This window comes from Danio rerio, chromosome 25 (genome assembly GCF_049306965.1).
Source record: "Danio rerio strain Tuebingen ecotype United States chromosome 25, GRCz12tu, whole genome shotgun sequence".
Taxonomy (NCBI): Eukaryota; Metazoa; Chordata; class Actinopteri; order Cypriniformes; family Danionidae; genus Danio; species Danio rerio.
In genome coordinates, this window is record NC_133200.1 from 25421834 (window position 1) to 25445320 (window position 23487).

Below are 23487 nucleotides of genomic sequence, written 5' to 3' on the forward strand. Positions count from 1 at the left end.
GTATGAAATTGTGTAGTGCAAATAATGAATTACAGTAGTTCACTCTATGGACCCATCACAGATAGTTACTGTCATTATAAATGGTAAATTACTGTACTGCCCCATCTACTCTGATGCTTTATGTTACTATTTACATTATATATATATATATATATATATATATATATATATATATATATATATATATATATATATATATATATATATATATATATTAGGGATGTAATGGTATCAGAATTTCACGGTACGGTAATACCTCGGTATGAATGGCACAGTACGGTGCCATTACAGGAAAACAAAACTAATGAAAAGACTCGAAAAAAGTGCCAAAAGTACTTATTTACCTTAGCACTGAAAGTAAGTAAGTTTTGAAACAGGAACTTCAATTTTTCAATTTTAATAGCAAAAATCTATAAAACCATATAGAAAAAAAAAAGTTTCAATTTAGTATTGTTGAAAACTCATCACATTAAACATTTAATCAATCACTCACTTGGATAAAGATGTTTGGTTTTTTTTTTTTAAGGAAATATATTTAAATATAATCTGGCAAAAGCTGGCATCTCTGGGCATTTACAATGTCCCCTGCAACAGAAAAAAACCCTCTCATTTGGGACTGAGGTTTCTGGGACAGAGAGATATGATTTAGCCATACCCAGCAGTGGGTAACATTGTGCATTGTCTTTCCACCACTTGAGAGGACAAGCCATGAGTGAGATAGAGGTCTCTTTACGGTACAAGTCAATGTCTCGATCAATCTAACAAGTGTGCGGTGTTCTCCAGTCCCCATGACTGCTTTTAGTCGTATTCCCCGACTGATATTTCACCACAGTCTGGCAGTGCCAGCATACCGTTTTTTTCTTTGTCTGTCACCTTTTCTCCTTTTTCGTATCTTTTTAGAAAGAAACTGAAATACTTCCACACATCCGATTTAAAACCCGCTTTAGGTTCACACACTCCATTTCCGCATTCCTGGATCTGTAGTGACAACAGACCGCAAAGGATGATGGCCACGCCAAGGCTGATGGGAATTGTAGTTCCCGCTACCTCCCGTTCATTTCATTCGCCTAAGCAAACTTTTCTCAGAAATATGCGCCTACAGTAATATTGAAAAAAATTACTATTGCGGTATGACGGTATTTACAATATTGTTGCATCCCTAATATAAATATATATATAGGGCTCGAAATTAACTTTTTCACTTGGTAGCACTAGTGCTCCCAACTTCAGAAAGTTAGGAGTGCCAGCAAAAATTTAGGAACGGCAGCAAAAAATTAGGAGCACGACAACTACAAATTTTTTTTTTTTTTATTCAGAGAAGGGAAAAAACACAATCAAATCTAACAAAAAACATAAACAACAAAATTCACAGATCATTTACACATCCTGTGGCCAGGATTTGAAATTTGGTCTTCTGGCCCTCTGTCCATCCTCCATCTACCTCTTCACTGAGGCATCAAACACCTCTAAAGGAGGACCCTCAACACTGATTCGGATAAGATCCTCTACTGTGTTAGGGTTTAATGAAGATCTAACATCTGACTTGATACGCTTCTGTACAGAGAACCCCCTCTCACACTGCGCTGAGGACACAGGGAGGACTAACATAACAATAACAAGATGAAGGATGTTCTGAAATTAAAAAAAATTAGAATAATTTTGCTGTCAGGATGAAAGTAATCAAAACGAAGTCTAAAATACACTAATCAGCAAACAACTTTGACATTTATTTACTTAGCCTATCTGTAAGTTTGTGCAATAGGGTTCCTTGTTCAGAAGGGTTTCCCATAAACTGTGGTAGCTCTTTTCTTTGAAAGACAATAAACACTAGAGTTTTCATGTCCTGAAACTCCTCCACTGCAAAGGCAGTCACATAAAAAAGAGGTTTCTATGATAATTTAAAAGTATAGATTTTTAAATAACTACTTTTATGATGAAGTATTTCATGTCTTGTTTACATGTTATGTTAGCCATTCTGATTAATAACATACAAAGTAGGCTGCTGATTCGAAGATGCAGCTGTTTAACTATTACATCAACTGTCATCTCTATCTGCTTCTGAAGCTCGGGAGCAGTTTGACTGATTGGTCCATCCTCAGCCATATGCCCTGCCTCTCCCTTCTTCAAAGAAACGCCCTTGACGAACTGGAATGAGGAGTATACATTGCAAAGTAATGAAATTATTCTAAATGCTGTTAGATTCATATATAACTTGACTACACTACATTAACAGGAATTCATGTCATATCCTATCTAGATTCATGACAAAAAAAAATTTATATTAACACTTTTCTGTAAAACAATTGAATGCTTAATTGAAAACTTAAAAAAATGTATAAAAGTTCTACCCGAAATATAAATTGAGGCTGCATTTCTTGCTGCTGCTCCCTGACATTTCTCTGGCTTTTCATGGCTGCATGGAAGAAAGCCAGCTTGCCACTTGGACATGGCCTGACAGCCATTGCCTCAATGTTGAGGACAAGGTTCTTCAAGCTGCTGACTACCTGTTAAAGCAATTTAATTTAGACATAACTTTGTTGTACTCTAAACATGGTATGCAACTTAGATCTCAAATAATGGTATAATTTAGGGGCGCACAACATTGGAAAAAAATGACTTTGCAATATTTTGTTATTCTGCTATATATTGCGATAGGAGCGGCACGATAGCTCAGTGGATATCGTTGTCGCCTAAGAGCAAGAAGGTTGCTCATATGCTGGGATAGTTGTTGGTTCATTTCACTGTGGCGACCTCTAAAATAGAGACTAAGCTGAAGGAAAATTAACTAATGATTATATTGCGATATGAATAAAATTTCACAAGCTTGGTGCTTCAAAAATAATTCATAAAATAAAATAAAGTACAAACGAAAACAATAGCACAAATATAATATGAAATAAACTGTGCTTTATGGGTTTTGGTCGAGTCTAAAAGTATTAAGTTACAAAAATTCACTAATCAAATGCCAAACAACACGGTATAGTCTTAATTGTATAAAAAAATAAAACGATTCATTGTTGTTAAAGTGACAAACTTTATAATTTGTTGTCTAAATGATTTAAATTCAATTAAAATCAATTGATATCTTGCGACGCGTTTATTGCAGATTTACACATTGCAATATCAATGCTGAAAAGATATATTGTGCAGCCCTAGTATAACTGATTATTTGAGCAAGGTAAAACTTACCTGGGGTAGGATCACATCATTTCTTTGCAGTAACAAGCTGTATTTACTGATGGCAGAAAATAAATCTGCCAAGAAATGACAGAGAGCTAGAAATGAGTCACTCTCCATGGTCTCCTTGATCTACAAAAACCAAAAAATGCACGCCATCTTTCATTGCACTTTTGAGAAACAATTCCCATACATACAAGATGTTATTATGCAGACATTTATTTATTAATATCTATGTATTATTAAAAACCATGTGCAAATGTGCACGTATGGCAAAGCAGGGAAAATGTCACACATTTTTTAATAGGTCATTAACATTTCCACCCATGTTTTACACTCACATGCTTTGCTCTGCCAGCTACAACATTTGTTGATGATGCAGCCAGTTGTTCCGTATGAGCATATACAGCTGTGTACTCCCCCGAATCGTCCAGGGTCCCCTCCTTATCTTGCTTAAGGAGCACATCCAATGCCCTGGATACATGTGGGAACCATCTTGTTCCCTTCACACCACTTGGATTGTTTAGATACACCCAGTTCGACTCCAAGGCCATTCTGGATTTTGAGCTGAAGTCATATGTTTTCCAAATTAAGTGGAGCAGGTTGTACACATTGCCTACCCAAGGCGAATCCTTCTGAGCAGAGAGTAGAGCAAGTTCCAATCTAACACAATGAACAAACAAATCTGACCATTTGTTTTGCTATGAAGATATGAGGTTTCATTTTTTAAATAAGTAATTTGTGAGTTAATGACTTTTCTTAACTCACCTATGAGGCATACAGTGAAATGGGATGATGTGCTTTCCTCCTCCTGAAGTTTAATTGATATGCCTCCCTTCCTCCCAAAATGCACACCTGCTCCATCAGCTCTCACAGCCACTGTCTTCTGCAGCCAGCTGTTGCACGACTCCCCTAGACCTGCAAATGCTATCTTGGTGGCTGCATATATTCCTAAAATATTGCACAATAGTTAAATAAGTTTAACAGGTCTAACAACATTAAAACTTCAAGAATTTAATTTAACAAACACATGCAATTGTAAATGGCAAACATTCATTAAGACACTTAATACTGGTGAAACTGGTATAGTAGGCTAAGCCATAGCAGCATAACTAAATACAGTTAAAGGCAAAACAGTTATTAAAATATTATGTCTGAAAAAGTATTAAAAAGAAATCTCTCCATTAAACATCATCTGGGTAATATTTTCAAACGAATTAAAATGTCATAGGAGGGCTAATTATTTTGACTTCAACTGTATAATAACTTTACAATATTACATTTGCAATATACTACTCAGAAAAAAAATAATAATAATAAGTAACTTACCATCTGCATTAGCGTGTTCTATCTCAGCATGCCCGACAAGGATGTTTGTGGGCTGTCCGTCAAGCAGTATGCGGACATAAACGATCACACACTCCTTGACAGATAGGTCGGTGTCTGCGTCAATCATTAATGAGATGTACTTGGCTGACGATATTTTAGCTGCGGTGTTCTCACGGATGGTAACAGCTATTACGCCCATAATTTTGTCACATGACTTGTCATTTGCCATGTTTATCACAATGGTGTTCCTTCTCATGAGCTGTAACATAGGTTTCTTCTTTGGCAATGGTGTATGCGGTATTAAACTTCACATTCAGCTCTGCATATGGAGCGGAACGACTGACAGCATCCTGACGATTAAACTCCGTAAAGATGGAACCCGTGGAGCCTGAACTTTTTGCCACACACTTGTCCCTGCATTTCTTGTGCTTGGCACTCTCTCCATGTTTGACCAAGCTCTCACGTTTAAAATGCGAAGATTCAGTGGCTAATGCTGTATTACTGCAAACTACGTCCCACAGGATTTGCAGTAAGTGCAGTACATAGAGCCATTTTCAAACCGCAGCCACTTGAAGTCTTTTACCCACTCTGTCCAAAAACAGTATGCCTTCTTGTCAGCTGGTAGAACATCAACATTCAAATGATCGTTATCACTAGTGACATTATTTGTCACTTTAGGCCGTTTGCAAAAGAAATCTGTCAGCGTTCGCTTCATTTTCACTTTACCTCAGCCTTTAAATTTCAAACTCTGCCAACTGACTCACTGAGTGATTGACAGCTAATGTGAACCAATCAGGAATCTGCGCGAGCACAGACTGGTTACATTCAGCACACAGTGACAGAATGCACATGCCATGAACAAAACTATCTTAATGCCTCGTAAATTCTGCACTTTTGTCTATCAGATGACAAGTGAACAATAAATACACAAAAAGACACAATACCTTTCAACCTGACACTTAAATCTCCTGTGAGGGAGCGTCGGTGGGCGGGTATTAGCGTTTTCAGATCTTCATTTTCATTCTGTACAAAGAAGTCTAATTAAATTTACCAGATCAATAAAACACGATTTATGAATTAACATGTCTCCGTAGTAATGCATATAATTTTGACAACAAGACAGGACGAGCGCAAAGCAACTGGGAATAAAAGGTCTGTTCAGTTTGCTAGGATCATCAATCATAATCAAACGTGATCAAGTGTAAGTTTTACAAGTTTGACATGTTTTAAAACGTGTAACACGTAATGTGTTAATTTGAAGTTAAACAGGCCAACATATTTATTTTTTCTAAAGAAAAACATTAAACATATTGGGACTGGTTACAGAATATTCTAGGCTACATTTTAATTATTTTCGCCTCAAATACAAAACCTCTCTCATTGTTAAAACCAAGACTTTCAACGAAAAAAGTTTAGCCCAGGGGTGCAAGATGCAAAAAAAAAAAAAAAAAGTCCCCAATTAGCTTTTCCAGAAAAGTTTGATGGTTCACCGTCTCGCTGCAAAGGTTTCCTCTTACAATGCAAACTGTTTGTTAATCAACAACCTGCATTATACCCCACTGATACCAGCCGGGTGGCTTTTGTCTGCAATCTGTTGACGGGTAAAGCATTGGAATGGGCTACAGCGATATGGAAGGATGATGAAAGTAATTACCCCACGTTCGAAAATTTCCTTAAACAGTTTCGCGAAGTGTTTGAACATCCAGCAGAGGGAAGAAACCTCGGTAAACAGCTACTTACTCTTACTCAGGGGTGCAACACAGCTGCAGAGTATGCCTTGTCATTTCGCACTCTTGCTGCACAAACCAACTGGGTTAAAGATATGTTGAATACTCTGTTCAGACGGGGGCTAACAGTCACTTTACAATCCGAATTGGCTTGCAGTGACGAGGGAAAAAAACTGAATGAACTCATTGAACTCGCCATCCGTCTTGATCACCTAATTCCCAGCCGAAGAAATCCTCGTACCATGTCTCAAGTTTCTCTCGAACCGCCTTCTGATGAACCCATGCAACTTAGTTCCACACGCCTAACCCAGGAGGAAAGAAGGCACAGATTACAAAATCATCTCTGCCTCTACTGCGGCCAAGCGGGGCACATGAAATCCACATGCCTCGTACGACCTCCCACACCGTCTCAGTCGGTGAGTCCCTCTAATGTTCCATCATGATTCAGTGTATTTATTCCCGTAAAAATTACTTATGGTAAAAGGACGATTAATACCACTGCTCTGGTCGATTCTGGTTCTGCTGGAAATTTTATTGCTAAAAAGTTTGCATTAAATCACGAATTATCTCTCAGCTCATGTGACTCCTGTCTTGCAGTGGAAGCATTAGACTGTCGCCCTGTGGGTGAAGGACGCATCCGCATGATAACTAATAAGCTACAATTACAAGTTGGTGTTTTACACACTGAAGATGTGCAATTCTACATCATTGACTCAGTTAACCATCCGCTTGTATTGGGGTTGCCATGGTTACGTCGACATGATCCTCATATTTCATGGAGGGATGGACAGATTCTTCAATGGAGTAATTCATGCATGAAGTATTGTATTCGGCCCATTCATAGGATTTCGTTACGAACCACTACCATTCTGTCTGCACCAGATGATGAACAAATTCCCATTGAGTACCACGATTTACACGAAGCCTTTAGTAAACAAAAAGCTACTCAACTTCCCCTGCATCGGCCAAGTGACTTTGCAATTGAATTAATCCCCGGCTCAATTCCTCCGAAGGGTCGAATATTTCCCCTGTCACAACCAGAACATAGGGCCATGTCTGAGTATATTGAGGAGGAACTGGCCAAAGGTTTCATCCGACCATCAACATCCCCTGCATCAGCTGGGTTCTTCTTTGTAAAAAAGAAGGATGGCAGTTTACATCCCTGTATTGATTACCGAGGGCTCAATGAGATTACTGTTACCATTACCCCTTGCCTCTCGTACCTCCTGCCCTTGAACAATTAAGACAGGCCAAATATTACACCAAGCTTGATTTACGCAGTGCTTACAATCTTATTAGAATCCGTGCCAGTGACGAGTGGAAAACTGCGTTCTCCACCACTAGGGGGCACTGTGAGTACACGGTAATGCCCTTCGGCCTGGCAAACTGTCCGTCTGTGTTCCAATCCTTCATGAACGATGTCTTTCGAGATATGCTGGATCGCTGGGTGATCATTTACATCAACGACATCCTCATTTACTCAAACAACATGGAGGATCATGTCAAGCATGTACGTACAGTGTTACAGCGTATGATTCAGCATCAACTATAAACCCAATTAGAGAAATGTGAGTTTCATCAGACACAGTCACTTTTTTGGGCTATGTCATCAGCGTGGAGGGGATCACGATGGATGATGCTAAAGTTCAGGCAGTACAACAATGGCCTTTACCTCAAAATCTCAAGGAATTACAACGATTCCTGGGCTTTGCTAATTTTTATAGACAGTTTATCAGAGGCTTTAGTTCCGTAGTAGCTCCATTAACCGCTATGACTAAAAGAAACTCCCACAAACTATTCTGGTCCTCCGAAGCACGTCAAGCTTTCACAGATCTAAAGACCCAATTCACCACAGCTCCAATTCTCTGTCAACATAATCCAGATCTACCTTTTGTAGTTGAAGTGGATGCATCCAGCACAGGAGTCGGGGCGGTGTTATCCCAACGCCAGGGTCAACCACCTAAAATGTATCTATGCGCCTTTTTCTCGCGTAAGTTGACCTGCGCAGAACGAAAATATGATGTTGGAAATCGCAAATTATTGGCCATGAAATTAGCCCTTAAAGAGTGGCGACACTGGCTGGAGGGGGCTAACCATCAATTCACCATTCTGACAGACCATAAGAATCTGGAATATCTTTGCTCGGCCAAACGTCTAAATCCCAGGCAAGCTCGTTGGGCTTTATTCTTTACCAGATTCAATTTCACAGTCAAATATCGACCAGGGAACAAGAATGGTAAGGCAGATGCGCTATCCAGGCTAACGGAAGACAAACCCACTATGAGCGATGGAACAATCCTCCCTACCAAGTAACTATTGGCTCCTGTTCAATGGGACATTCTTATTGTAATTCAAGAAGCTAACCGAGAGAATAATCCTCCAGCAGATTATTCAGCTCATCTTACCTTTGTACCAGATGATATACGTTCACGACTACTTACACACGTTCATGACACTCCCAGCTCTGGTCATCCGGGCATTACGGCAACGTTGGAGATAGTCAAATCCAGATTCTGGTGGCCTGCTCTCGCTAAGGATGTGATTATTTATGTTCAAAAATGTAATGTCTGTCAAACGACGAAGGCATCTCATCAAACCCCTGCTGGCCTATTACAACCGTTACCTGTCCCTCAACGCCCCTGGTCCCACATAGCGGTGGACTTTATTTCTGATCTTCCTGTTTCCCAGAACAATACGGTCATCGTAATGGTAGTCGATTGCTTCTCCAAGGCCTGTCGGCTGATTCCATTACCCAAACTACCCTCCGCCTTTGAGACAGCAGAGGCTCTGTGTAATCAAGTATTTCGAATCTTTAGCTTACCTGATGATATTGTATCGGACCGGGGATCCCAATTCACTTCTCGGGTATGGACAGCTCTCTGCAAGAACCTCAATATTAACGTTAGTTTTACTTCAGGATATCATCCTCAATCTAATGGTCAAACGGAATGATTGAATCAAGAAGGGATTCGCTTTCTTCGTTCCTATTGTCATCAGCAGCAGAATGAATGGAGCCGTTATCTTATGTGGGCGGTATCAACTCATTGTTAAAACCAGCTACAGGTATTACTCCATTCAAGTGCATTCTGGGTTACCAACCACCATTGTTTCCATGGTCTGGAGAACCCACTGAGTTACCAGCTGTCACGGATTGGCTACAATGGAGTGAGGAGATTTGGAATCAGGCACACATACATCTCATGAGGTCAGTTAGGAGGAGAGAGATTCAGGCAAATCGCTATCAGCGCCAGGGACCCACATATCACCCAGGGCAGTTGGTGTGGTTGTCAACACGGGATCTTCGTCTGAGATTACCTTGTCGCAAACTCAGTCCCAGGTATGTAGGGCCATTCAAAATTTTAAGTCAATTTACTCCAGTGTCTTTCCGCTTGGCTTTGCCTAATCATTTTCGTATTTCTCCCACTTTTCATGTGTCATTACTCAAACCTGCTGGTGGTCCACGAGAGAAAGAGGTCAAGGAAATCGGAAACAAGGACCCCCTCACCTATTATGATCAAGGGCAAAGAAGCCTATCTCGTTCAAGAAGTGCTGGATTGTCGACGCCGGGGTGGTGCCCTCCAGTATCTGGTGGACTGGGAAGGGTATGGTCCAGAGGAACGATCCTGGGTGAATGCTAGAGATATTCTAGACCCAACTCTCATGGAAGAGTTTCATCGAAGGTTCTCAGAGAAACCAGCCCCCCGACAGCGCAGTAGACCCCGGCGTCAGGTGTATTCTTGCTTCAGGAGCCGCTCGCAGGAGGGGGGTTCTGTTGTAAATGAGAGCGATGCCAATCCTCTCGTGCACCACCAGAGGGAGCCATCGCCCGAATTCTAATTCGACTCAAGGACTCAAATTCCCATAAGCCCTTCTACCTGTCACTGATTGCGGTCCAGGTGCCTCTCATCATCCCAGCGCATATATACCACAATCACGCTCTGGTTTAATGCGAAGTCTTGATTTGCCCTGCAGTCATCACCGAGGGTTTTCCACATTGCTTTTCTGATTGATCTGTGTTCTGACCCTTTGCCCGACTGAACGACTAAAAAAGACATCTGCTTGCCCCGAACTCTAGCCTGTTATTCCGACCAAGTAAGATATCTGCCTGCCTTGAACTCTAGCCTGTTACTTCGTTTGTGAAAGACATCTGCCTGCCCTGAACTCTGCTAGCCCTTGTTCTGATTCCTGGTTTGTCCCTGTTTGTTGCTTGTATGTGTGCTTTGCAAATGGATTCAATGCCTTCTGATTCGTCACAACAATATATATATATAATATATATATATATATGTGTGTGTGTGTATGTATGTGTATATGTATATGTGTATGTATGAATGTATGTGTGTGTGTGAGTGTGTGTGTTATGGAATTATTTTAATTGTTATTTTAATTCATCGTCCAACTGTGTTTCTAGAAAGACTTTCGTTTTTAAAATCTTGAATCTTCTCTGCAACACTTGCAACACTCATCCTTTATAAATTCTCCTTCAGTGAAGGGTTTCTGCTGTGCGATTCGCTGGGCTAGATCATAACTAGCCAGCGTAGACTTTTCTTGCACTTTATTAGCACGAAAAAAACTGCTGTTGTTGAGCTGATAAGCCAGCTGCTATTTGTTTTACTTTATGATCTCGTTCGGCACCAGTTTAAGAGCTGAAAGCCTGTTGTTTTATTTTATTTTATAATAATATTATATTCCTTCATTACTGCAACTGATTCCTGGCAAATTAAACAGACACATATTCCACTGACCTCTGTGAAGAAATATAATCTTTGCCCCAACGTGACTTGCACGATTTCGACAACGATTTCCTGCACTCACTGTTGATTTTCCTTTTTCTTGCTCGCCAAAAACGTGATTATGAATTATGTTTCTTTCAGTTTGTTCGGTTCGTTTTACTTCATAACAGGAACTGCTGTCTAATTGAAAGCATGTAATAGCGACACCCGGTGGTTATTTATTGAATTACGTTCATTTTTGTATAGCGGGCCAGATTCTATTAACATTCACAAAAAGCCTCGCGGGCCGCCACAAAAGGGCCGTAGTTTGGACACCCTGGTTTAGCCTGTATCCATCTCCTGCACGCTTCAGAGGCGTGTCCTGCTTGATTTATAAATGAGTTAAACAGCAGAGCGCAGGCTGTGTTTAACAGATTAACACATCTAACACATTCAAGTAGGTTTATATAGCGCATTTGCAATCAGGTGCGTTTTAACTGGTTTTAGCCATTTTTACAGTGGTTTTACTCACGTACGTGTGCGGTTGAAAGTAGACAAGCTCAAAACGTTTCATGGTGCGAATGAGAAGTCGCACGGCAGCAATTCTATGCAGTCACACAAATGCTTCTAAATATATTTTAATGTTGCAGAGATAAAATTTTGGGAGCATATGCGACCAAAACAGTTGCAATTTCGAGCCCTGACAGTATTAATGTTCAAACTATTTAGAATATTTAAAGTGGCTGACAATAATAAATATTGTTTTTACAATAATAAATATTGTTTTTATGAATAAATCCACCTTGTTGTGCAGAGCTGTAGCTGATTAATTAGGCCTACTATGCTTCTATATTTCGATGCTAGTCATTAGGTGGTACTTGGAGAAATTCTTTCTGGAATGAAAAAGTTTGAAAACCCATGATCTATACCAAACACCACCCCCTTCATCTTGGAAGGACGTCCATCGATGCACTCATCCATCTTTTTGATTCTTTTAAAGAAATTCCAGTCCGTCAATTTACAGGTGTGATTCTCTTTTTCTCCATGTGGTCCATTTCAATCTGTAAAATACATTTGAAAGATAAGTCGTTAATTAAGCTGTAATAAACTTAAATCAACTTCATTCATTCATTTTCTTGTCGGCTTAGTCCTTTTATTAATCCGGGGTCGCCACAGCGGAATGAACCGCCAACTTATCCAGCACATGTTTTACGCAGCGGATGCCCTTCCAGCCCCAACCCATCTCTGGGAAACATCCATACACACTCATTCAAACACATACACTACGAACAATTTAGCCTACCCAATTCACCAGTACTGCATGTCTTTGGACTGTGGGGGAAACCGGAGCACCCATTGGAAACCCACACATATGCAGGGAGAACATGCAAACTCCACACAGAAACGCCAACTGAGTTTCATCTACCATTGTCTTCTACCATTGCGACCTTCTTGCTGTGAGGAGACAGCACTACCTACTGCGCCACTGCTATGCCCTTAAAATTAACTTAATAAACTTAATAATTTCTTTGGAAGTTTCATCTACCATTGTCTCCAGTCTGGTTCTGTTCTAACACTGACAAATAATATTTTGCAGCTCTAAAAAAATACTCTACAAAATGACAATCTATGAACTTAGAATAGATAAATGTGTTACAATAATTAGTTTAACTGTCAATAGAACAAATAAATAATAAAACAGTAATATGTAATGTAAAGCTGACAGCTTACAAATACATTATAATAAGAGATCAATTTATCTGATGATATAACAAATAACAATCCGCAAATTTTAAATAAGCTACTAAAGAAGATATTGACAATACAGCAATTCTTCTCTAATTCCAAACAACATTCAGTACAATCTACAATCTAACAGAAAAAACAGAGAAACATGGAAAAACTAATATAATAATCTGAAACGAGTTGACAGAGAGAAATACTAAAATCTTTTTTAGTAAAATCTTTACATACCACTACTGTCAGCGATGGTCAGATACAGTTGAAGTCAGAATTACAAGCCCGCTGAATTTTTTGCCTTTTTGTTTAATTTTTTCTCCAATTTCTGTTTAACGGAGAGATTTCTTCAACACGTTTCTAAACATAATAGTTTTAATAAGTCGTCTCTATTAACTAATTTATTTTATCTTTGTCATGATGACAGTAAATAATATTTGACTAGATATTTTTCAAGACACTTCTATAAAGTGACATTTAAAGGCTTAACTAGGTTAATTAGGTTAACTAGGCAGGTTAGGGTAATAATTCTGACTTCAACTGTAGTTAATGCAGTTCACACTAGTTCCTCAACGTCATCGAATGTTTTTTGACCACATTGCTTTTTAGAATGCAACTGACTATGATAACCACAGCAACACCAAAGCACCACCATATGCAATCTCATTCATTAAACGTGCACTACGCACTATATACAATCTCGTTGATTTCTGAAAAGCACAGTAGAATATAACAATAACAACAATAAAAATAATAATTCTGTAAAGGATTTGGGTTCCTGTATCTTTTTGGTAAATAATAGCAACTTTTACTCTCAGTTTGACTATCTTTCGAACATTTTTTCACGTATTTTATTTTGCAAGCATATACTACGTACGTCTTATTTTTCAGGCATATAGTAAATTAATCTGTATGTAGACTGTAGCCCTATATGAAATCTCTAAAAAATAAAATTTAGTTCCGTTATAGCCACTAGAGAGCGACGTAGTCACAACTTAGTGTGTCAAAATGTAGGCTAAACCATAGACATCATATAATATGTATTCTCCTATAGCACATGTCTTTAGACTGTGGGGGAAACCAAAGCACCCTGAGAAAAATCCACGCCAACAAGGGGAGAACATGCAAACTCACCCAGCCGGGACTTAAACCAGTGACCTTGCTGTGAGAGACCGTTAACCACTGAGCCACAGTGTGGCCAAAACAGAGTACCCGCTGTTTCTTAAGTAGTAGGTAGTGCTGTCGCCTCACAGCAAGAAGGTTGCTGGGTCGCAGGTTCGAGCCTCGGCTTGATCAGTTGGCGTATCTGTGTGCAGTTTGCATTTTCTCGAGTTTCCCCAACAGTCCAAAGACATGCGGTACAGGTGAATTGGGTAGGCTAAATAGTTTTTAGTGTATGAGTGTGTGTGTGAATGTTTTCCTGAGATGGATTGCGGCTGGAAGGGAATCTGCTGTGTAAAAATATACTGGATAAGTTGGCGGTTCATTCCGCTGTGGCGACCCTGGACTAAAACGGGACTAAGCCGACAAGAAAAAGAATGAATGAAAGTCTTGGATTTCGTTATAAAGGTCTTATTTTATTCATATATTTTTGCCTTTCCTAGGATTAACTTCAAACTGTAACAAAATTACCTGTTACTAGTGTAGGCATATTAAAAATTCAGCATAACGTTGAGTGCACCTCGCGCTTCACATCATAGCAGGAAGTGTGAAAGAGTGTGCATCCGTTACTATGATTACTAGGCAAGTGAAGTACAGAACAAGATAGTCACTAGCCTAGTTTGTCAGCAAAAATGGGAAAGTGTCGGTTTAATCCGCTTTGGCCAAGCAATCCAAATTACGTTTGGGTCAAGCCTGTGCCAGGAAATGACCGCAACGCCTACTGATGTTGGTGCTGGTGTGGTGGGAAATCTTTTAAAGCTAGCAACGCTGGGTGTTATGGCCCTGGACTCCTATATGAGGGCTGCCAAACACATCATGTGTAATAATGCTCGTCAATGCCCACCACCTATTGTCATGTTAGACGAGAGTCTCAATAAGATAACGAAAAGTAAGCACTTGGACCTTCATATTCGCTACTGGGTGGACAACCATGCTGTCGCGTATGTATTAAATATAACTGATAATTGATATAAAATGTTTAATTTAATTCAAGTAGCCCACTTGCACATAATTATTTTCTAGGGTTCAAACGTTATACAGATTTGACATTTTCCCCTCATACTTCTGTCAGAATGGATAAGCAGTTGACATTAAATTTTATTTGAAATGGTATTAAAAAGGTCTTTAAAAGTATTGAATTTCATTATCCCGGGGGTACCCTGAAAAACATCTGTAAATATTTTTTATGTATTTTACATATTTTTATTTTAAAAACTTTCACAAAAAAAAACTTACTTTGACCTAGCACAATTCATTCTATATACCATGTATGGGGGAAAAATAAAGAAAAAAAGCCCAATTAATTAATTGAGGAAGAAGAAAAGTGTATTCCATTAATGTAACTGAGATCTTGTTTAATTCTTGTGTTGAATTTGATAACTATTGTCTTCATTTTAAAGTCACTTTTGATAAAAGTGTTTGCAGTATAAGGTAGACCTGAATTCGGCACTATCATCCACTTGGACCATATTGGTCCTGGGACCCTGAATCATCTTACTGACTTTTTTATCTTCCTCAACAACAATCCCTTAGCAGTCAATCAGCATCTAGTTATCCCGTTCTAAAGTCATTTAATCGACCATCAACCCAAGTTCACAAGGTAATAGATGTTTATATCTACATCTATTGTTTTTCTTGATTTAAAATCAAGGATAAGTTAACACACATTTTCAATTCTTCCGAAATAAATAAAGACAATAGAGTGGCCTGATTCAGTGCTGGGGAAAGTTAATGCATTACAATATTGAGTTGCTCCCCAAAAAAGTAACCAGTTGTGTTACTTAGTTACTATTGATGGAGAGTAATATGTTATGGTACTTTTGAGTTACTTCTTGAGAACTTCCTGATGCTTCACATGCAAGCAGATTAATAAAAATTGAAAGCGATGTGTTTGCTACTTCTGTATTTGTGTCTTATTAGTTCAGTGAAATCAATCTCTATTGAAACCATCCCCTTTTCTTCCACGTGTTAAAAACAATGAGAATTCTTCCATCACAGAAATGTAAGGCTCTGCCATCTTGGTTTCTGTCTGTTTCTGTGGGGAGCTCATTCTCTCATTAAGTTTGATTTAGCATGATTACATTCATTTTAATTCAGCAAATTATTAGTAATTACTAGTTAGTAAAGTAACTCGTTACACTAAAAAAAGTAACTCAAATATCATTACTTAATCTTCTAAAGTTATCCATTACTTTACTCGTTATTTAGAAAAGTAATATTACGTAACTCACGTTACTTGTAATGCGTTACCCCCAACACTACATTTGAAGTCAGAATTATTCGCTCTCCTGAATTACTAGATCCCGTTTATTCCCCCAATTTCTGTTTAACGGAGAGAAGATTTTTTCAACACATTTCTAAACATAATAGTAATAATAACTCATTTAATAATTAACTAGGTTAATTAGGTTAACTAGGCAGGTTAAGGTAATTAGGCAAGTCATTGAATAACGATGGTTAGTTTTAGACCATTGGTCACCAAACTTGTTCCTGGAGGGCCGGTGTCCTGCAGATTTTAGCTCCAACCCTAATCAAACACACCTGAACAAGCTAATCAACCTCTTACTACGTAAACTTAAAACACCTAGGCATGTGTGTTAAGGGAAGTTGGAGCTAAACCCTGCAGGAACACCAGCCATGCAGGACCGAGATTGGTTCCCCTGTTAGACAATCGAACAAAATATAGCTTAAAGAGGCTTATATACCACCTCACATGATATCACTCAGGTCCTACTCTTAACATATAAATAAATCAAGCAAATTTTAGAATAAAGGCCCGCACTTAACACAAATTTAAAAATTTGTAAAAATTGGGCCCGAAAATGTAATACTTTGTCAGATGACGTTCATTACTACGTAATACTTTGTAAGGCCCTTAATTTAGGCTAATTTATTTCACTATCTTTTACAACCCTGCAGACACCCTTTGGTATAAAGTAGCTCTTCTGTGGTTATGATTTTACTCACAGACATCTGTGCTGTTCAGCCCCAACACAAAGTTTCAAAACTTGGTCACTTCTGGAAGAATGATTGGAGCTAAATGAAACTGCTATAAATATGTTTTGAAACATGAATTTTTGTTGAAACTGTCATGGAATTTTAACTAAAACATAAAGACAGTAGCTCACAGCTAATAGCATTTTATTTTATCACAACTCTGCTAGTGAGAGTGGTTGAACACAAGCCCAAGTAGACCATTTTGAGGCATGTAAACAAAAATACTAGTCCCCACATTTTTAATTTCTAGAGCTTCTGACAATCCAAAAAGGTCCACATATTGAGAAATAAGGCTGTAGCTGTTTTAACATTAAGTTATGATTGTGTCTTGTTACAGTATGAAATAGTTTGATAACAAGCAGGAAATGTTCATGGGCTAATTAGACATATGCTATAGGCCACATTGAAATGGACTACAGCAAATGAGTCTTAAAGGGGTGGGACATGACAGACACTTGAGAATACGATTTGATGAACAAACTAAAATATAAGGTGATGTCAAAAAATGTTGATTCATTTAGGTAGAAGCGACAGACTGCAGGCATGGAAGTTTATATCTTCTTAATGCAAAAATTTGTCAGTTTCGGACCACACTATCTTATAGATTTAGTCCTTAGAACTAACATATAAATACAAACATCTAAAAAAACTTTATTTTGATTACTATAATACTGAAAAATAAGCATGATGGTAGAGTCAATGTCCTTGCCATCCAGAATAAATGAAAACCTCCTATTGAGTAAAGGGAAGTGGAAACATTTCAGGTGAAGGATAATCCACTTACATCCAAGACAAGTGTTATGATCTTCACAGCATGGGTTTTATATACACATTGCTGCTAATTGGTCTAACATTTTTGACAAACCTACTAATCAAGAGACTAAATTAACGGTGAATGACTGGGTTTTTCTGCACAATGAGTTTCTGTGACAGTGTTACTCATGTTACTTACTGTAGTTGAGGTAATAGTTGCAATGATTGACATGATTTGTATTGTTTTTAATGTATTTCAGTGTTCCCTCTAGAATTTTTTTCCAGCTGTGGTGGCAGGGCTTTTTTTTTACACAGATCTACCAACTACCTGGCGTTATTTCAATGACAAATGTCGTAAGCGCATTTATGTAATACCCTACGAGCAAAATAAATCAGAATCAGTTTTATTGCCAAGTGTGCTTAACACACACAAGGAATCTGTTTTGGCTACAGAAGCTTCCAGTGTACATAAAGTGACAACACAAAATAAATATGAGGAAAAAAAGATGATACACATTGAACAGAGATGCAGTTAGTCAAGACAAGAAATCTGGATGTTGAATTGTATGTAGAGATTTGTTATAAATACACAGGTTATACCGTGCTGTGTACAAATGTGAATGTAGAAAGTATTGCATTGTATATTAATATAAGGTGCTTTGTACAAGTGCATGTGAGAAAGTATTGAACATATTTATTGCACAGTTGGGGGATATTTAACTGTGCAATAAATATGTGCAAAACTCTCTCATAAATGCTGCTGAAGTGCGATTTATTGCGTTTATGTAACAAGTATGTCTCCAATATTTATTAAATTTGCTAGGAAAATTTATGAATGTCTCCAATAGACCTACAGAGCCGTATTAATGCATCCTGAAGTAAAGTGAAACGGTAATACGTCGTGTTTGCTGGCCTCACACATCATGCATTTGTCAGTCAGCCAGTTAGTCAAAGAGGGCACGTAACCTTAAAGGGTTAAACAATTAACGCACAGCACTACTACGGTTACTGAAAAGTTTGCGCTGGTACAATTCACTTACCCCAAAAACGTTTTGGTGCGATTATCACCTGCTATTAAAAAACACGACTGAATGTTTTGAATTGAAAGCTTTAATGTAGCCGTGGCGAAATCAATTTTGGCCAGGCGCCCCGCCATGGAAGAATGAAAGTAGCGGAACCCATGTATTTATTTATGTAGAATTTAAATAGCAGACTAACAAATGTTGTTCATGGTGCTACACGCTATCTTTGCATTAAACCCATTGCCATGAGTAAGATGGTTTTAGAATGTAATATAATTAATCCAAATCTAAAATATAAAAGTTAATTAAAATATTTCAAGATAAAATCTTTACACTTTTAATTTTGCACACTTAAAATATCAATGCAGTTAGTTGCTGTTAATTTATCAAGTTTAGGGTGTTCTTATGTGAACCGTTTTGTAATACCAATGTTTATAATGTTGTAAATGCATTTAAAGACATCAATATTTGAGTACAATTTTTTTTAAACTTGCCTCCGTAAGTATATAGTAAGAGTATGCAGACATAAAGAAAGAGGAGACACCAACTGACTGAAGATGACAAGCTTTATTTCAGTTAGATTCAGAATCAGCATCTGCCTTGTCTTTGTCTTCATAATCAAATCTGTGATGGCACCTCACGTCCAGCAGCTCCAGTGATCCTCCTGTTTTCTGATGAGCTGCATCGCACTGGTGTCATTCAGAAATCCTCAACACACTTTCACTTTCAGTTTACCTCATCGGCTCCATTGACTTTCAGTGACCCTCACCAGTCCTTAGTTTCATTTGGTGATCCTCACCAACGTCTGTGCCTTCCGGTGACCCTCACCAGCCCCATTATTTACTGGTGACCCTCACCATCTCTCAGCCTCTCACTGGCTGTGGAGACTTCATTGAACATCACCAGCCCCAGAGGGTTCCACTTTGCACCTGCCATTGCGGGAGCCAAATTTTTGCCAAAAATGCAAAAATCGTCTTCTCAGACGCCCAAGTCGCCCAATTTTTGCTGGCTTTGAGCTTTAAAAAAACAAACACATCACAAACATGAATATGGATGACTAGCTTTCCACAATACATCAATATAAACCTATGTGTGTACATTTGTGGGCGTTTATATGAGCTATGTGAGCAGTATCATTCTGTAGTGTGTGTTTGTGTTCAGAATCTGTACCTAGTCTCTGCGAGAAGCACCTGCTGGACACACTTTTTAGGAGTGAAGTCCTCTTCTGCCTCAGACACAGCGTCTCCCTCCTCAAACACACAAAGTAAACCAAACCAAAAAAATGATCTATTATCGTTTTCATCAGGTTACCACCATTCTAATTCAATTTAAAAACTCATCACACACACAAATGGTATGATTTGAAACAAACACAAACTCATAAACTCACTGCTGTGTTGATGGCAGATGCCTGAGGGTAAATATTGGGCAGTAGATGTCTGAGGTTGTCCAGCATGTACTCTGTGAAGCTGATACACATCTCCTCTTCCTCAAGCTTTGTGGGGCCTTGAGGAACACTACACACACACACACACACACACACATAACAAAACCATATTACATTAATAAATGTACCAGACACCCATCTGTCTTTTATGACTGACAGCTCCATTTCACACAGACTTTAAGTTATGTCGAAACATACAGACACCATCAGCTAAATACAGAAATACAAACACTTACTGAAAGATGATCGGCCCAAATTCTATGGACAGGTTGGTGGTGGTCATGCGGTTGGCATGACTCGCAGCAGCCACTCGGGACAGGAAGAAAGTTAGAAGGCAGAGGATATTGTAATTTTCTTCTGGAATGGTATCCAGTATTTTCTTCACTGCCTTGTGACGTTTGCTAAGTCTGAACACTGCAAGAAAAAATATTTCCAGAGTTCAACAATTTGATAAATCTATTTAGATGTGGAGCAAGCTCACAAAACCTTCACTTACTCTTGAACACTTTCAGCAGTTCAATCATGAATGGCTCTGGAATGAGACCACCGGGAAGAGTCCTGAGGAAATGTTTCAAGACGTAAGCTGAGGAATGAACATCCTCAACGTTCATCTTTGGGAAGCCTCCGCGATCAAAACATTTCCTCAGTTCATACTGCCGCAATACTGTCCCACCAACCCTGAACAGGCCACAGGTACTGAGGCCTAAACACATATTTTACAAATACAGAGTCAGATACGTGACAAACACTCAGAAACACAGTCAAACACCAAGCTAGCACTCACCATGCTTCTCGAGGAAGCCCACCAGGTGTGTTAAGGCCAGAGGAAGCCCCTGTCTCATCAGTCCGGTCTTCCTCAGATGTGACAAGGGAACACCAAACACCTTACTCGGTGCTTCCTCCTGCACAAGAAAGAGGGTTAAGAATGAAAAAACGAGTAAGTGAGTGGACATACAGCTGTCTAATAAATGTGAATTATAAGTAACTATGAGTGTACCTTTAAACATGAAATGTATTACATTTCTCCACACACACACATTAAATTCTTTACTAACAGTAAGCATTTGTGAATTACTAGTATGCCTTATATTGTGTGAATATTTATACTTACACACACGGATAAAACTCCCATTATGGGGGTTTTGCCGAGATAAACCAAATCCAAGGGGTGTCCAAAGCCGTCAGTCGAAGTCAGAAGAAAAGGGTCGTTACCGGGAAATCCAAAACCGTGTCCGAATGAGTCAAAGTGAAATCGCAAATCCAAAGCCGTAGTCGAAGTCCGAAAAAAGTGTCAAAACCGTGAATCAATAACCGTAAATCAATCGAGAAATCGCAAAATGCACAACAACCACAAACCACAACCAACGCCAGAACACCCAACAAAGAATTCTAATAAAGTTCGTGCATATAAACCTGCCGCACGCAGCTCTCACGTCATTAGAACGCGTTCTATTTAGAATCCGAGGATTAGCTTCTCGAAAATGTCCACCTCAAAATCATTAATATGTGTATTAACATTAATAAACTGCACATACATGTATGATAAACTGAAGCGCGTTTTACAACGACGAAACGCGCTTTAACTCAAGATACATGCTATTTAATTTGTTCAGCCCTACAATTGTACTGTTTAATTGCATTAAACACAGCTTAGAAGGCTGAACAAATTATAAAACTAAACAGAATATAATAATTTAATATTATGTATATTTTTTCAATAATACTTTATATATAACGACATAATAATTAAATTTAAAAATATATTAACACCACGTTACCCGTTAAACACAAATGTGTTTTAGCACACTTTAAGGTAAATGGAATTTAGTGTCTTATCCGTAAGTATATTTTAGAAAAATATATAGGCCTATTTAAAAATAATTACAGTATATTTAAACTTTATTTTAAAAACCGCAAACAGCTTAAACACGCTACAGTTCAAAGTATTAAAATAAACAGAGTTTTGTAACAATATTTTAAAGTTGTAAAACATTTAAGTTAAGTTATAAATATTTAAATATTTTCAAGGTTAAGCCACTTCATTAAACTATTTTCAGATAGTGAAATACGATTAGACAAAAATGGTCCTGCCACGATCATCAAACCATATTGACAGTCGATTTTTGTGGACAGTATCCGAACATTAGTTTTGTCTTTAGTTATTATTTTATATCCATACAATTTTTAAAAAGTTAAAACTGTCAAGGCTAACGTTAACATAACGTTAGCCTTAGCCAACAACATTTATTAGCTAGCTTACAAAGCACATTGAACATTACCGATAATAGAGCGATCCATCAGATCCTGTAGGTCGATAATGTTGCGTTAAGAAATCATGTTGTCAGATCAAGTTATCAGAGTAGCACGGAACATTACCCGATTATAGCTCCAATGTCCTCACGAAACTCCCGCTCAGAATTAATCACACCTAATCTTAACGATACGCCCCGGGCCCCCGTGTGGCTACACTACAGTGCAATGCATTTTGGGTCCCATTGATTTCTATATGAATCATAAACTGATTATATATATATTACACTATAATAATCTTTAAGTGGTTACACTACAAATTAAGAAGAACATACGGACAATTTGTCTCGGGGCAGTTTGTTGATACCCTATCACTTAATAAAGGTAAAGTTGATTTTATATTCGGACATTCTCCTGAATAATATTATTTCATAAAAGTATTATTTGCAAACTAGCGAAATCATATTAGCAGCCAATGACTATCAAAGTACAACTTTGTTCACAGTCAAATAAAGTGTTAATGTTAAGTACACTTGCAGGTTATTTCAGACCGAAAATTCAAAGTGCCGTGGTAAACAATATACGGAGAGTGTCATAAGTTGTCACTGAATGAATGTGTGAATATAAGACCAACTTTACCTTAATAATTTACACTTTCACGTTTCATTTTTAGCATTCAGCCTCCACATAATTAACCATATCTGTTTTTGCTGAAATCATTGCTTCAACCAAAATCGAGTGATGTGCGATTCAGCATAGCATGAACTTACCTGATATGAAATGAGAACTGCAGTCCATTTCTAAATAGGTCACTTCATTCAGCTCCCTTTTAATCAGAGATGTCTGCGGTTAGCATTAAAACAGTGGTGTAAAATTTAAGTTTTCTATTTTTGAACTTTCGAATTTGGCGTCCTACTGCACAACACGACATGTTTGATATTACCACCGGTCTCTTACTCTTTTTTTTATTAACTTTTATTTAGAAAGAAATGTACAAAATAAATCAGAAAGTAATCTGTAGGAGACTGGAATACAAGTACATACAATTACAAGGTGATAGGAACAATTACAAAGTGACAAGAACAATAAGTAACAAATAAGAAATAGAAAGTAAAAAAGAGGAAAAAATAAAAAAAGGGGAAGTACAAAATTAAATAAAAAACAGAAAGCATTTA

The 23487-nt window shown here is 38.1% G+C and overlaps 2 protein-coding genes across 9 annotated transcripts; both read right to left on the bottom strand.

Annotated features, from left to right (window-relative positions):
* Nucleotides 1–523: 523 nt before the first annotated feature.
* On the bottom strand, nt 524–22509 carry LOC141380968 (zinc finger protein 862-like). 3 transcript variants are annotated; one of them, XM_073943159.1, is made up of 7 exons: nt 22439–22509; nt 11875–12006; nt 3946–4128; nt 3519–3840; nt 3190–3309; nt 2349–2504; nt 524–2145 (listed from the first exon to the last, which is right to left on the bottom strand). In XM_073943159.1, the coding sequence occupies exons 3-7, from the start codon at nt 3954–3956 to the stop codon at nt 1915–1917; spliced, it is 840 nt and encodes a 279-aa protein (XP_073799260.1). In that variant the 5' UTR covers nt 3957–4128; nt 11875–12006; nt 22439–22509; the 3' UTR covers nt 524–1914. The 3 variants fall into 3 exon arrangements, with proteins under 3 accessions (XP_073799260.1, XP_073799258.1, XP_073799259.1); XM_073943157.1 differs by lacking the exons at nt 11875–12006; nt 22439–22509 and adding an exon at nt 4507–8565 and having other exon boundaries at nt 3519–3862; XM_073943158.1 differs by lacking the exons at nt 11875–12006; nt 22439–22509 and adding an exon at nt 4507–7525.
* Nucleotides 17438–22470, bottom strand: si:dkey-11e23.9. Of its 6 annotated transcripts, none has more exons than XM_073943161.1 (7): nt 21174–22470; nt 20847–20964; nt 20559–20765; nt 20299–20476; nt 20006–20132; nt 19786–19862; nt 17438–19631 (listed from the first exon to the last, which is right to left on the bottom strand). In XM_073943161.1, exons 1-7 carry the CDS (start codon nt 21192–21194, stop codon nt 19505–19507), a joined length of 855 nt encoding a protein of 284 aa, XP_073799262.1. In that variant the 5' UTR covers nt 21195–22470; the 3' UTR covers nt 17438–19504. The 6 variants fall into 6 exon arrangements, with proteins under 6 accessions (XP_073799262.1, XP_068075234.1, XP_073799264.1 ...); XM_068219133.2 differs by having other exon boundaries at nt 19786–19865; nt 21174–21863; XM_073943163.1 differs by lacking the exon at nt 21174–22470 and adding an exon at nt 21060–21171 and having other exon boundaries at nt 19786–19865.
* Nucleotides 22510–23487: the final 978 nt, after the last annotated feature.

Bases quoted from the DNA above. Each gene is read 5' to 3' on its own strand.
- LOC141380968 (XM_073943157.1), bottom strand. From the start codon at position 4,774: ATGTTACAGCTCATGAGAAGGAACACCATTGTGATAAACATGGCAAAT. The intron at 3,863-3,945 runs GTGAGTTAAGAA...ACAAATGGTCAG, and splicing joins TTTCACTGTATGCCTCATAG to ATTTGTTTGTTCATTGTGTT. The intron at 2,505-3,189 runs GTAAGTTTTACC...TTGCTTTAACAG, and splicing joins ATGATGTGATCCTACCCCAG to GTAGTCAGCAGCTTGAAGAA.
- si:dkey-11e23.9 (XM_021473877.3), bottom strand. From the start codon at position 21,126: ATGCTTACTGTTAGTAAAGAATTTAATGTGTGTGTGTGGAGAAATGTA. The intron at 20,766-20,846 runs GTGAGTGCTAGC...ATATGTGTTTAG, and splicing joins GGGCTTCCTCGAGAAGCATG to GCCTCAGTACCTGTGGCCTG. The intron at 20,133-20,298 runs GTAAGTGTTTGT...GTGTGTGTGTAG, and splicing joins TTTGGGCCGATCATCTTTCA to TGTTCCTCAAGGCCCCACAA.